The 15423-nt window shown below is 46.5% G+C and overlaps 1 protein-coding gene across 2 annotated transcripts in view; it reads left to right on the forward strand.

Annotated features, from left to right (window-relative positions):
- Positions 1-9352: 9352 nt before the first annotated feature.
- The window catches only part of CYBRD1 (cytochrome b reductase 1), a 35529-nt gene continuing 29458 nt past the window's right edge, over positions 9353-15423 (forward strand). The window contains exon 1 of one of the 2 annotated variants that reach the window (XM_009237812.3): positions 9353-9687. In XM_009237812.3, the coding sequence (XP_009236087.2) occupies positions 9495-9687 (193 nt within the window). In that variant the 5' untranslated portion in view covers positions 9353-9494. 2 annotated transcript variants of the gene reach the window in all.

The following is a 15423-nucleotide window of genomic DNA, read 5'->3' on the forward strand; positions in this document are numbered from 1 at the left end:
GACAAGGTCACAGGTCCTATGAATACTAGTGGGGTTTGTTGTCTGTATTCATAATAAAGAGATTGCTAAATTTCAGTTAGGAGTTACTGAAAATAAAGATGCAATTTCCCCTCATCCATGTTCTGTCCACATATACCGGGTTAAGAACACTAATCTAGTCCCAAAGTGTCCTGTCACGGATTAGCAAACTGCAGCCCAGTTTTTGACCCCTGTGAATTGTTTGATGACAAAGTAAACTAGTAGCAGATTGAAGGCCTAGAACAATATCTATTCCCTTATTCCAAACTGCTTCATGTTGACTAGAATCTCAAGGATTCAGCATTGGCTTTAGCAACATGCAAATGACAGAAGTCAAGCTAAATTATTTTGCAACAAAGGTAAAATGCTGACTTATACCATTTGATTTCTCTTTTAAAAAAAGCTTTATCTGCTAACAGAAATGGAGTCAAGCCTTCCTAAGATCCACTGAAGTGTAAGATAAAGTTTATAGGCAAAATTTATCTAGCCAAACACTTGACCTATTAAGAGGGCCTCTCTGGTCTACATTCAGAGTTCTTTTTGGACTTGCATGATTCCTTCATACTTCGATAAGACCCTCAGATCTATGAGCCAAAATTCTGAGACACTGCCAGTGAACGTCCTTTAAAAAATGCATGTGATAGAGATTATAATTAGAACATTTGTTCCTGTTATTACAAAGCCAAACGAGAAAGCATCCAATAAAAGTTCTCCAGGGCCAGGCGTGGTGACTCAGGCCTGTAATCCCAGCACTTTGGGAGGCTGAAGTGGGCGGATCACGAGGTCAGGAGATCAAGACCATCCTGGCTAACACGGTAAAACCCTGTCTCCACTAAAAATACAAAAAAATTAGCCGAATGTGGTGGCATGCGCCTGTAGTCCCAGCTACTCAGGAGGCTAAGGCAGGAGAATCGCTTGAACCCGGGAGGTGGAGGTTGCAGTGAGCCAAGATTGCGCCACTGCACTCCAGCCTGCGCAACAGAGCAAGACTCCGTCTCAAAAAAAAAAAAAAAAAAAAAAGAGTTCTCCAAAGGTAAAACAATGTTTCTGGCTACTCTATAATAATAGTATAACCCAGTTCTTACATACTAAAATGTGCCATCCAAACAGTCCAATGTCGTAAATTTGGTTATAAGAAAAATGTGCCAGGGCATTTCTTTCCTTGCTAATTCTCTGTCTTAGGCTCTCTAAACTTCTCGTCAGTCTGTCAGCCAGTCAGTGCTTGAATGTGTTTTTAACGGCCTCTTCTCTGTTGACAGCTGTTCTAGGCTATGTTAACTATTTGTCTGTATTCTTAGATCTCTGGCATGTGGAGCCTTGTGGACCTGGGGAACCACTCCTCTCAGAGTTAACTAATTCCTAAAGATAACAATTTGCCTACCAGCACATCTTTGATATGCAAACCAACCAATTAGGGTTCCACACCCCAACCTACCTCGTTTTATCAGATCACTACAGGGCCTGCTGAAATTATTCAAACTGTCCAATCATAAGGTTGTTCTGCTTGCTTACTTCGCTTTCCCCTTTCCTCTTTTCAAAAGCCACAATAAAGGCTTCTGCCCTTTCTGCCTGCTCATGTGGCTTCGGTGCTTCCCTCTGTGGCCCTGCCTGCCATGCCTTGCCTCCTGTTTCTAGGGGACTGTGAACATCAAAAACCTTCCTTCATGGCATTTTGTGTCTGTGTGTTGTACTATATCTGCTCAAAACAATTTCCAGGTACATTTTTAGACAACAGGCTGGAAGAACAGCAGCAAGTAAGACACACCAAATCTGTCCTTGAAAAGCTGAAGATCCTTGAAGGAGCTTATATTTTAGCCTAGGGTTTATACATTTGCATGAGCGTGGGCTCTAAAATAAATGGAACCTAGATGTGACCAAGCACCATTCTTTTCTTCCCCATCTGGGTATTTTCTGCTAACATATGGGATAAAGGTAGTAGATGAGAATTGGGGAATCAAGGATTTAATCCTAATTCTCTTTTGCCTGGATAAAGAGCAGACTCTGCCTAGAGCACACTCCACCTACTAATGCCTAGGCTGGGGAGAAAGGACCAGGATGGGGTCCTTTTAATTTTATCTTGCCACATGATTAGGAAGATGCAAGATGATTAGGAAGAGGTGTGGTGACTCACACCTGTAATCCCAGCACTTTGGGAGGCTGAAGCAGGAGGATCCCTTGAGTCCAGGAGTTCAAGATCAGCCTGGGCAATATAGGGAAACTGTGTCTCTATAAAAAATTTAAAAAATTAGCTGGGTGTGGTGGCACACACCTGTATTCCCAGTTACTCGAGAGACTGAGGTGGGAGGATTGCTTGAGCCCGGGAGTTTGAGGCTGGAGTGAACTGTGATCATGCCACTGCATTTCAGCCTAGGTAACAGCGGGAGAGCCTGTCTCAAAAGAAAAAAAAAAGGAGGGGGAGGGAGATGATTAGGAAGACTTACCAATGTCTTTCCTGAGTGCTTCCTGCCTTACCAGTTTTCCTTAAACTAAACTTGCACTGGATGGTGACAGAAGTGTGAAAGGAAAGTAACTTTTGGGGCCCCCAAATCACTCAGCTAAAGGGAAAAGTCAAGCTGGGAACTGCTTAGGGCAAACCTGCCTCTCTATTCTATCCAGTCATCCCTCTGCTCACTGAGATAAACGCATATCTGATTGCTTCCTTTGAAAACGCTAATCAGAAACTTTAAAAAATGCAACTTTCTATAACCTGGAAGCCCCTCCCCACTTTTAGTTGTCCTGCCTTTCCAGAGCGAACCAATGTACATCTTACATATATTAATTGATGTCTCATGTCTCCCTAAAATGTGTAAAACCAAGCTGTGCCCCAACCACCTTAGGCACATGTCGTCAGGACCTCCTGAGGCTATGACATGGGCACATGTCCTTAACCTTGGCAAAATAAACTTTCTAAATTGACTGGGACCTGTCTCAGATACTTGGAGTTCACAGAAGTATTTAAAATTTAAATGGAGGATCAGGCAGATCTTACAAAGCAGTGTAATGAGGAGGGAACAGAAGTCATGCCTAGGTCTAACCTACTCTTCTTCCCATGCTCTTCTTCTCCCATGCTCCCCACATAGCACAAAAGAGGCTCTATTGAATTAGACATTTTGCTTGAATGCCTCTCAAAGATGCTCTGCTCACTCCCCATTCTCCCAGATACCTTCCTCTTATCCTTGTGTCTGCTTGTCAGTCCAGTGTCTTACTCTGTTCCCTTAGTAAGAGAGTTTCTTCCTGACTCTTCTCAAAGGAAGAGGCTATGGACCAATACAAATGAAACCTTCCACTGCCCCAGCCCTGCCCACATGGGGCAGGTGGACCCAGAGCCTCTTGAATTGGAGAACTGGTAGAGGCTGCTTCCACAGCCAGTATCCCCACAGTGAGAGCAGAGGCTAATCTCTCCAGTTCCCTCAGAGGAAAAATCCCTCAGCAATGCAGGTGTTTGTTCTAGACAACACAGTCCAGCCTCACATGAAGAAAGCTTATTCCTCCCATTAGCATGGGTTTGGCTATGTTCTCTTCAAAGCAGTAATCCTTGCTTTATTTCATCAAGAAGCCTCTGACCACTCTGGGGCTTGGCTTGCCTCATGAGTCATGGTGCCGGCAGGGAGTTCCTTTGTCTTGGTCATCCGGGGCAGCTTTCTGGTCCAAATCTTTGTTTTTTTTTTTAGATGGAGTTTCACTCTTGTTGTCCAGGCTGGAGTGCAATGGCACGATCTTGGCTCACTGCAACCTCCGCCTCCTGGGTTCAAGCGGTTCTCCTGCCCCAGCCTCCCAAGTAGCTGGAATTACAGGCACCCACCTGGCTAATCTTTTGTATTTTTAGGAGAGATGGGGCTTCACTATGTTGGCCAGGCTAGTCTCGAGCTCCTGACCTTGTGATCCACCCACCTCGGCCTCCCAAAGTGCTGGGATTACAGGCGTGAGCCACTGTGCCTGGCCACTGGTCCAAATCTCTTAACCAGCAGAAGGGAGGAAAAGAGAAAGTGGGAAAGTATGTGAGCTCATCCCTCCTGCCTGTGATTTTCTCACACTGCGTCCATTCCTCCATTCATCATATGTCTTCAGAAGGCATGAACAAAAGGCTAGGAGAACAGTAGTATTAGGTCAGAATATTTTCCCCACTTGTATCTGGTCTTGCAAGAAACAGCTGATTTGCACAAAGGATTTAATTGAAGTGAGTTTAATAAATGGACTATTAACAGAGGTGCAACAGCCTTAAGGGAACTCGGCAAAGAGTGGTGAAGACCAGGGACAAGCACAGCAGGAAACCAATGCCACTCATAGACGCGTAGAAGCAAGTGGTGATGGTGTTACCAGACCCCTGTGAGAGCCGCAGCTGTGGAGGAGGGAACACTTGAAAGTCCCGTGGCAAAGAGGAATGCAGCCACTGCAAAACCATGTCCCAACAAGGAGTCGCAGTGGGATAAATAGGCTGACCTGGCTTCCTGCCTTCTAATCCCCAGTCAGCACCAACCATCAGCCAAACCCAACTGGAAGCCAGAGGACAAGGAGGGTCAGATGACACAGTCTGTAGGCGTCAGCCTCCCAGAGCACAAGCCAAGGCAAAGGGTGGAGAGTGGAGGGGCAAACATAGAGGAACCAACACACAGTCAACAATCAGAAGTGAAAAATGTTTGGCTTATCCCACAAAGCAAACCACTGTGTTCAGCTTATTACGACTTTCTGTTAGCATACTGGACTTCTGTATGCACCAGAAGAAATGCAACATTACTTTGTGGAAGTTCAATAGACAGATGGCATCTAGGGCACCCAGTGCCTCATCTCTTGATGGGTGGGATTTGGATTTTCTTTCCACAACCCTCACAACATGTCTCCTTACTCTACATTCTACATCTGTGCCAGGGACAAAAAATTCTGCATCAGCATGTTTCTAGCATCTAGGTTTTTTTGTTTTTGTTTTTGTTTTTTGAGACAAAGTCTCGCTCTGCTGCCCAGGCTGGAGTGCAGTGGTGTGATCTCGTCTCACTGCAAGCTCCGCCTCCCTGTTTCACACCATTCTCCTGCCTCAGCCTCCCAAGTAGCTGGGACTACAAGTGCCCGCCACCATGCCCGGCCAATTTTTTGTATTTTCAGTAGAGACAGGGTTTCACCGTGTTAGCCAGGATGGTCTCCGTCTCCTGACCTCGTGATCTGCCCGCCTTGGCCTCCCAAAGTGCTGGGATTACAGGCATGAGCCACCGCGCCCGGCCAGCATCTAGGTTTTTAGGAAGGCCATCTTCTTCAATGCTCTCCCCCACCTGCTACATCAGGAATCACCCAACAGCATTGCTGACAGGTTATTGAGTCTGATTAGATACTTTGGTGACAAACTGCTTACAACCTCCAGAGGGAAACTTCTATCATTTAACAACTCTGTTTTAAAAAAGTTCACAGGCAGGGGTGGTGGCTCATGCCTATAATGCCAGCACTTTGGGCAGCCAAGGCAGGTGGATCTCCTGAGCTTAGGAGTTCGAGACCAGCCTGAGCAACATGATGAAACCCCCTTTCTACCAAACATACAAAAATTAGCCAGGCATGGTGGCACATGCCTGTGGTCCCAGCTACTTGGGAGGCTGAGGTAGAAGGACGAGTCCAGGAGGTGGAGGTTGCAGTGAGCCAAGATCATGCCACTGCACTCCAATCTTGGTGACAGAGTGGGACCCTGTCTCAAAAAGAAAAATAATTAATTAATTAAAAGGTTAACAGTAAGCCACAACAATATTTACTGAAAAATTTCCCCTTCTCAGTGACAGTTTTATTTAATATCAAAGTTAGGTTCTTAAAAGATAATTTAAACGTTAAAATTCTCTCAGTTTTACATATAACTTCAAGATGATTTAACACCGTTGGTACCATTTGGCCATGATTTCATCCTCCCGAAATGTTTTGTTAAATGGGGTCTGGAATCCCAGAGATTCTCATCTGCTGCTGCTATGAAACAAAATTAACTCAAGAGTGGAGTGAAGGTGTTAGGTCAAGGGGGTGAAAACATTAATTGAGGACAAAGACTAGATACTTTTAGGGAGAGGGATAGGGATACAATGACGTCGTTATAGAATTACAAGCTAAAGTTCACAAAGGAAAAGAATCAGTGTAAGATGAAACAGGGAATGTTTGCAGCACTCAAGAACAAAAAAAAAGTTCTGAAAAAATAAAACTGGAAGATTCAGGGATAGTTTCCATTTATTCCTAGGGATCTGCTCTCACTCTTCTCTCTTCTGCTCTGTGCCCTAAGTTGACCTGGGATGGATTACATGGACTGCCCTGTGGCGTCTGATTAGGTTCTGGTTAGCCCCTGGGAGACCCTAGGCAGAAGGTCAGACGGGAGAAGAGTAAGGCTGGAATATTTATCTGCTTCCATCTTTCTCCCTGTGGGGTCTCTGCAGGCTGGCTGCATCGCTGTACTCAAGGCCTCTATCGGACCTCCCCCTCCGCACAATTTTCTCTCTGGATTCCGGTAATTCTCTGTCCTTCAGACCTGGGGCACTGCCTAACCCTGAGGTTTCCTACACACTGCACACAACTTCATAAACAGTCTTGTTCATTATTAAATTACTCAATTCCAATATGCTGTCTGTTTTCTGCCAGGACCCTGATTAACACACTCAGTCTCATTAGCCTCCCAACACATGTTTATTGAGTAACTACCACATTCCAAGGAGGAATAAAATGATTAATTAGAGAATCAATGCCTTCAATAGGGCAGTCTGAGAGTGGAGACAGCCAGAGAAGCAGATCATTATATTACATCCTGACAGGTGACACAAGGAGGCACTGGATGGGGAGGTCAGTGGGATATAAAAGTCTGGGCAGGGGCAGACTCAGGGAAGGTTTCTCAGTGGAGATGGGGGTCAGGGAAATTTAGAGGTAGTGGCGTGGGTAGGAAGTGGTCAGAAGCTGCCAGAGCAGTTTACAGCCAAGGACATCAGGGCCAGTCAGGTTGTGGTAAGAGACTGGTAGCGGGTACTAGGCTGGACCAGATCAAAGAAAGCCTTGTGCTGGGGAAAGGTATCCTTCTCTTCCATTTGCTTACTCTCCCCACCAAGGGAAAGATAATGACACAGGTGAGGTGAGGTCTACAGCCTCTTACTCTGAGCCCTTAATCCTGCCCTACTACGATGGCTTGCCACTCCTATTTCCTTAGCCTGCTTTGAAAATCATCCCCATATACTTCCTGCACATTCTAAGGTCTTTCAAGACGGCAACAAGACAATACAGCAAAGTAGTCCTTGGAGATGAGCTACAGAAGAGGGCTAGAAGTGAACATTCCCAAATGCATTCTGGAAGCCCTGGCAGTCAGAACCCCTTTTCTTATAATAGCATTAGACAATGCTGACACTGTCTTCGTCCAGTGGAGAAGGGTGAGGGTAATGTTGGAAAGACGGCAGGGAGTGAGCTTCACTTCATCAAGGAGGGGCTTTGGTTCAAATCGGTTTGGGTGGGCGGGCACTTTGAAAATCCATTTGTCACACTAAAGGGCAAGTCCAGGTCCAGGAGGTTCCTGTCTTCCCTCTCTCAACAGCAAACTGCAAGTAGTTTCATTGCAGGATAAGGCCAAGCCCACTGCTGCCCATGCTGTTTTTGTTTTGTTTCCAGACAGAGTCTAGCTGTCACCAGGCTGCAGTGCAGTGGTGCGATCATAGCTCTCCTGAGCTCAAGTGATTCTCTTGCCTCCACCTCCCAAAGCCCTGGGATTACAGCTGTGAGACACCTTATGGGGACCCGGTTTACTGGGTTTTTTGGTTTTTTTTTTTTGAGACAGTCTCACTGTCACCCAAGCTGAAGTGCAGTGGTGCAATCTCAGCTCACTGCAGCCTCGACCTTCTGGGCTCAAGTGATCCTCCTTCCTCAGTCCCCCAAGTAGCTGGGGCTACAGGTGCACGCATTTGTATTTTTAGTAGAGACAGGATTTCGCCTTGTTGCCCAGGCTGGTCTCAAACTCCTGGACTCAAGTGATCTGCCCGCCTCAGCCTCCCAAAGTGCTAAGATTACAGGTGTGATCCACTGTGCCCGGCCTTTACTGTTAACTTAAAACAAAAAATTATAAATTTGAAAAAAGAGGAGACTTTATTTCTTATAAAAGGTTATAGCCTGCATGGTGGCCATTCCATAGGCTGATAAACACAGCCTCTGGCCTAAGACCGGAGACAGGCACTTGGAAGGCAGAGGGGTTGGGGTAGGAGCTTTATGCTGAACAGTTTGGCCAAACATACATACGTAACAGGTTATAGGAGGAGCTATGAATATTAATGGAGGTGGTCCTTACACATGCATATTGAACAAACATGCATGTAACATGTTCTCTTTGGGGTGGAGACTTAACATTTAATTGTATTACTTCAAATACATTTAAATGTATTACTTCAAACCTATGCTTCAAAAGGTCTTTTCAGGACGTGAATGCATACAAGTGCACGATCCCTGTACACTGGCCAGAACCAGTCCATGGTCGGTGGTCTTCTTATCACGAAAAAGTTCCTGAAATCAGTCCAGTGAAAGCTGTAGTTCTGGCTGGTGCAACGGGGGTTCAGCTGGTCAGCGTCTGTGAGCTGATTAAGTTGTAATTGTTTTAATATTGCTTATCTCAAGTCAGTGCTTGTTTAGCCTCTAGAGAAAAAGAAAACCTTTGTGGCAGTTAGACCATAGTTTATTCCTTAAGTGTAGGAGTGTGTGACTTAGGTCCTTTTTATAATTTGATGTCTTATTGCTACAAAGAGTCTGTTCTGTCCGCCTTATGATTTCTATTTTAAACATTAATGCTAGTCAGCTGTTGAGTCTAAATTCCAAAAGAGAGGGGGTAGACTTCCCTTCTGGCTGTAGCTAGAAACTCAGCTTTAAGGTTTTTCTGGGGTCCGCTTGGCCAAGGGGGTCCATTCAGTCAGTGAGGGGCTTAGAATTTTATTTTTAGTTTATACCACCTTACAGGTTCCTCCTTAACACCCTTTGATGTCAGAGACAGCCAATTCTCTAGCACTGTGGCTAAGGAGGCTTCATTAGTAGTTAAAAGCACACACATAACCTTACCCAACGGGTCCCTCTCTTCTCTTAACCAAGAGGGCGCACCACTGCCCTACTCAGCCTCCCCACAAATAAGGACGAGACATGGGAAGCGTTAAAAGCAAGTGGTGAGTATAAAATCCTCGGAATTTTCTCTTTGAGCAACTAACTAGGTCTGTTACTGAAGCCCTCTGCGAGCTTGGATGCTGGGCGAGGGAGAGTGTGAGGCCACCAGGCAGTGAGCGCCCTCGGCGGCCGCGTGATCCCGGGGGTGGGGCCCGTTTCTGAGTTGGGGCCAGCTCCCCACCCCCAAGGGGCCCCACATTCCGGGCCAGCAGCCCAGAAAGTCCCTCCCTGCAGGCGGAGACAGCCCCAAGAAGTCGACGCCCCGGTCCCGCCGCCCGGCCACTACCCAGAGGGCTGCCGCCGCCTCTCCAAGTTCTTGTGGCCCCCGCGGTGCGGAGTATGGGGCGCTGATGGCCATGGAGGGCTACTGGCGCTTCCTGGCGCTGCTGGGGTCGGCACTGCTCGTCGGCTTCCTGTCGGTGATCTTCACCCTCGTCTGGGTCCTCCACTACCGAGAAGGGCTTGGCTGGGACGGGAGCGCACTAGAGTTTAACTGGCACCCGGTGCTCATGGTCACCGGCTTCGTCTTCATCCAGGGCATCGGTACTGGCACCTCCTGGGGGGTGCGGGGAGGAAAGCGGGGAGAGCGGCGGGGGCAGAGGGTCCTCCGTGAAGCCCTTTCCAGCTGAGGAAGTGCTGGAGGATCGCGGGGCCCGGAGGAGTGCGGTGAGGAGCGCGCAGGAAGCCAAGTCGGCGGGGCGGGAGGGAGGCTGGCTGGCTCTGGGGCGGGACAGAGCTGCGGTTCGGGCGGATAGCAGTGAACGCGGGGCCGGGGGTGCGCGGTGGAGACGCGCTGCTGGGGGCGGCGGAGCGGGGCCGGCCCCGCTTGGTTAACTCTTTGCGGCGACTGGCTAGGACGCATTGGAGGGGCCTCCAAGACCCAGAAACTTGAGCCCGGGCGCGATGCCGGAGCGCGGCGCAGTTGGGCCGCTGCAGCCCACGCCCCCCGGAAAGTGGCCCCTGTGGACCGAGCCTGCGCAATTGGGGGCGCGGAAACACTTTCGCCTCAGCCTTTTGCTGGACTTGCTTCCAGGCTGCAGATGAGGAGGGGAAGGCAGCAGGGAAAAGATTGCCGGAGCGAGAATTTGCCCGTATTTGTAACATCCTCGGCCCTGGGTGAAGGGGCTGGCCAAGCGAGGGCGAGTGAAGCATCCTCCCTGGGTTCCTCTCCTCCTGGAGTGTTAAACTCAGTCGAGTCCGGGAAGCTGCCAGGACTTCAAAGTGTTTCGCCGCCCTGCCCAGTCATTGGACGGTCTTGAGCCCGACTTGTTTGTGTGGCAGCAGAGTGGCGAAAGTTCCCCCTCGGGGCTTCCTATTGGGCACTGGCCCAGCATTCCGGGTGGGAGATGCCCGGAGAGGGCCCGCGGCTGCCTGGCACCGAGGGATGCCTCTGCTCGGGATGCCCCCGGCGCGAGCTGCGTCCGTGTTTGGCCCGCAGCGAGCCAGCCCCGGGCCTGCATTCTCTGGGCTGAGGCTGGCGCGGGGGTGGGGCTCAGCAGTCGCTGGCAGTGTTTGTTGTCGTTGTGTAGTGCCTCTCACAATGTCCTGACAGCTTCCTTCGGTTTCGCTTTTGGCGCAAACACCATTTATTTGTAACCACTTCCCCAAAGGCACGGCCTTGAGAAAGTAGTTAGAGAAAGGCAGCAAGGGGTGGAGTGGGGTTGTGTCGCAGAAAATAATGGAGAGGAGTAGCAAGGGTTTGGAAAGATATGCCCACTGGCCGAAATCTCTAGCTTTGCCTCCGGGCAGGCTGCCTTTTCTTCATCAAATATTTAACTCCCCACAAACGAGTGTGCAAAAGAGCGCTGACCTCATTCCTAAAGAAAAGTGATTTGGCTTTTGTTTTTGTTGGTTGTTTTAAATTTGTACTGCAGCTTTCGCAAGTGTGGCCAGCATTCTCCTACTCTGGAATGTAGTGGAAGGTGTTACTAACCCTCAGCATTCAAAGGCTTCCCTGGTGTGAGATCGGCATCAGGGTGTGAGCACCACTGGGCACCTACGGCATTTCGTTGCGTAACTCTCAGTTATTTTGCCACTACTCTTCTAAGAGAAAAACATACTCAAGTTCCAAAGTAACTGTCAGAAGCACTCTTTCCTTCATGGTGGAGCCCTTAAGTTTGGCCCAGAGCTGTCTACACCTTGTTTGCTCAAAGGTTAGAGCCAGTCTCCTCTTCTACCCAACTCTTCAGAGCAGCTTCTAATACCAAAAAGCTTTCTGGAGGTCTTAGAATATCTTCTCATAATTGAGGGTAAGGGAAACACAAGTGATATTACTCGTTGCCTGACTTACCACAGAGGAGAAGACATCAGAATAGCTAATAGTGATTGCATGCTGTGTGACCACTAAGTGCATTATTGTCACATGTATGTAAGAGTAAACTGAGGCAGAGAAGTTATGTAACTTACCCATGAAAGTTGTTTTAAGTCTTTTCAGTGACCTTATCGTCAAAGTTGGATTCTCTGCTTTTATGGCAATATGCCATAAAAGATTTGGCAATTCTGCCAAATCTTTTTAGACAGCGAAAACCTTCATCTAAAATAAGTTTTGAAACTCTTCATTCATGTTAGAGTCCAGTATACAGTTTTCCTAAAAGGTTTTTTAATTTCTCTAAACTTTGTACTTCTCTTAATCTGTTCATACTTAACTCTTGGACAAAAATGTGTAAATTTTGGCAATTTTCATCTGCTGCTCTTATGAAAATCTTGTTTCTTTTTTTCTTTCTTTCAAGACGGAGTCTTGCTGTGTCGCCCAGGCTGGAGTGCAGTGGCGCGATCTTGGCTCACTGCAACCTCCGCCTCCCAGGTTCAAGCAATTCTCCTGCCGCAGCCTCCCCAGTAGCTGGGATTACAGATGCCTACCACCACGCCCAGCTGATTTTTGTATTTTTAGTAGAGACGGGGTTTCACCATGTTGGCCAGGCTGGTCTCAAACTCCTGACCTCAAGTGATCCGCCTGCCTCAGCCCCCCAAACTGCTGAGATTACAGATGTGAGCCACCGTATCCGGCCGATCTTGTTTTCTTTAGGTTCAATTACTGTATTTGTATCAATGGTCCAGAGTTTGTCCCGTCATTACTCATCCTGTTTCCTGTTTGGATCCTGGATGTGCAAATCACTTTAATCATGTAATGCATTTAATTGACATGAGCATAAATGTTTTCATACATGTAGGCACATGCATAGTTCTCCCCAGTTCTTTCATATCTTGGCCCACCCACCCACATTCCTCACCCTAAGTATTAGGAAGGCGCCAGTGGAAGGAGGGGGAGTAATAAATAAACTTTATAGGCTGCGAGGGACCCACACGTTACAGACTCGCCATGTTATAACACTTTTTTTTACCGTGTGTGATCGCTGCAAGGAGGAAAATTTTAGGCTATGAGATTTCAGTCTCTAACAAAGAACACGATGTAATGGAGTTCTTCTCTTCTGTAATACACAAATATTTGGAGATGGGAAGGCTAAAGTACAGTTATTACTCTAAGTATAAAATGCTTGAGAAATGCAATATACAAATAGTAAACAATATTTGAAACTAAGAACAAGTATAAGTCCTTTGAAACACCTTTAAGAAGTAAGCTCTGGGCCGGCACAGTCCAGCTACTTGGGAGGCTGAGGCAGGAGAATTGCTTGAACTCGAGAAGCGGAGGTTGCGGTGAGTCGAGATCTCGCCATTGCACTCCAGCCTGGGCAACAAGAGCGAAACTCCCGTCTCAAAAAAAAAAAAAGAAGTAAGCTCTGGCCGGGCACGGTGGCTCACGCCTGTAATCCCAGCACTTTGGGAGGCCGAGGTGAGTGGATCGCCTGAGGTCAGGAGTTCGAGACCAGCCTGGCCAACATGGTGAAACACTGTCTCTACTAAAAATACGAAAATTAGCTGGGCGTGGTGGCAGGCACCTGTAATCCCAGGTACTCAGGAGTCTGAGACAGGAGAATTGCTTGAACCTGGGAGGTGGAGGTTGCAGTGAGCCAAGATTGTGCCACTGCACTCTAGCCTGGGAAACAGAGTGAGACTCTGTCTCAAAAAAAAAAAAAAAAAAAGGTAAACTCCAAAGAAGCAAAGCTAACATAGAAGTTACAAAACAAATCTCCCTCTCCTTCTTTATTCCCCTTTCCCTTTCTTGCTCACCCTCTCTCTCCTTGTCCCATTTTCTCCTCTGTGTCCCTCTCTCCCTCTCCCTCTCCCTTCCTTTCCCTCTCTCTCTCCCCACCTCCCATACTCCAAGTATATTTTGGAATATGTATATATTCTAAATTAAAGTATAACAGCTCATGGGAAATCTAAAACTAAAATAAAATTTTAAACTAGTGGGAAATCTAGCTAACAGACTCTAACATGAATGAGGAAGGGTTTAGAAGAGGCTTTGTGCTCCTCTGAAAGAAATGTTTCCCATGAAATAAGTACACTACTAGGAAATCAGAGAAACGAACCTTGAAAAGAAGGCCACAGAAAAGCCTGAAACAAACGCTGTCAAAGTGGCTGTTGACCTTTTAAAAGGTTCAGCAAGGTGGAATGTGTTCTTTAGTGAAAGGTAGAAAATTCAGGTGTCTAAATTTGGCGAAAAGAAATCTTGGCAATTCTATACTCCTTCCTTTCCTGTGTAGAACTCCTTTTACTGTATAAACTGAAGGGAGAGAAATTAAATAGTTTAGTGATCTCAAGTTGATTTCGTGAGAGAATATAACTACCTTTAAGTAACATTTAAAAGACTAACAGAAATTAAGAGCAGTTCTTAAAATGCAGTTGGGATATCCTATTAATTTATCTAAAAGTGACCACATTCCAAGATTACTTAAATAGACTTGAAAAGGCTCTTGGGGTAAAACCCAGCAAATAAGATAATGGAGAAAGTGCCCCAAATACCTACTCTAAAAGAAGCTTCAGGGACACCATTGATAATAAAACCTATCAATCTTAGTGATACAAGGGTTTTTACAAAGCGTAAAGAGATGATTTAAAGAAATTTTGTGACCGAAACCACAAAAAAATCCCCAACATATTTTTTTGTTGTAAATAAATACACATAGATTTTTAAATAATGCAACCAATAAAAATGTTTTAGATATGACTGTGATGCTCAGTGCTATATCCCCAGTACCTAGAATAACACTGAGAACTGGCACATGGTAGACGAGTAAGTGGTTGTTGAATGAATGAGTGATTATTTCTGTACCATCATTGGATTGTTAGTAACAAAATGCAATTTACAGCCACTTATTTGTGACAATAATAATAGTGTCTAAAGTAAACACACCCTCGCTTTTCCCTAGTGATTCTCCTGTTCAGCCAGTTTAAAAGCACTGGCTTAGTCAACCTCCAGGAAGAATGGACATCATATTGCACTGGAAATGCATCTTTATTCTGAGGCCTCTAGCTGATGAGAATGTTGCTGCTTAAGTACAATCTGTACCTCCTCTTCCCTTCATCCCAGTTCTCCCTCCTTTTTCTGCATCATTAAGTTTCTCCCCCAACTGGCTTATTTCCAACATGTTATAATTTCTATCATCTTCGAAAACAAAACAAAGCAAACCAAAACAAAATCACTCTTGACCCTGTATGTCTCTCAGCTACTGCCTCAATTCTCTGCTTGCCTTACTACAAACTTTTTGAAATTTTTGTCCATACCTGCAGTTTCTAGTTGCTTTCTTCCTGTTCTTTCTCATGTTGCTAATTCCATTGGTCAATTCTCAGTCCTCATAGTGTTTGAGTGGAAGGCAGCATTTGACATAATTGACCCCTCACTCCTCCTTGGGACACTTTTTTTTTTTCTTATTTTTGTTTTTGAGATGGAGTTTTGCTCTTGTTGCCCAGGCTAGAGTGCAATGGTGTGATTTGAGCTCACTGCAACCTCTGCCTCCTGGGTTCAAGTGATTCTCCTGCCTCAGCCTCCAGAGTAGCTGGGATTACAGGTATGCACCACGATGCCCAGCTAATTTTGTATTTTTAGTAGAGACGGGGTTTCTCCACGTTGGTCAGGCTGGTCTTGAACTCCTGACCTCAGGTGATCCGCCTGCCTCAGCCTCCCAAAGTGCTGGGATTACAAGTGTGAGCCACCGCGTCTGGCCGGGACACTTTCTTTACTTGGCTTCTCTTTCTTCACCTGGTAAGTTGGGTGGCTTCCAGGACACCTGATTCTCATGGCTCTTCTCTCTTTCCTGGCTGCCCAATCCTCAGTCTCCTTTGCTGGTTCTTCCTCATCTTCCTGATGACTTCAGGTTAGAGTGCTCAAGCCTCAGTCTTCTGACCACTTTTTTTCTACACTCACTTCTTTGGTGGTCA

This window comes from Pongo abelii, chromosome 11 (assembly GCF_028885655.2).
Source record: "Pongo abelii isolate AG06213 chromosome 11, NHGRI_mPonAbe1-v2.0_pri, whole genome shotgun sequence".
Classification (NCBI taxonomy): Eukaryota; Metazoa; Chordata; class Mammalia; order Primates; family Hominidae; genus Pongo; species Pongo abelii.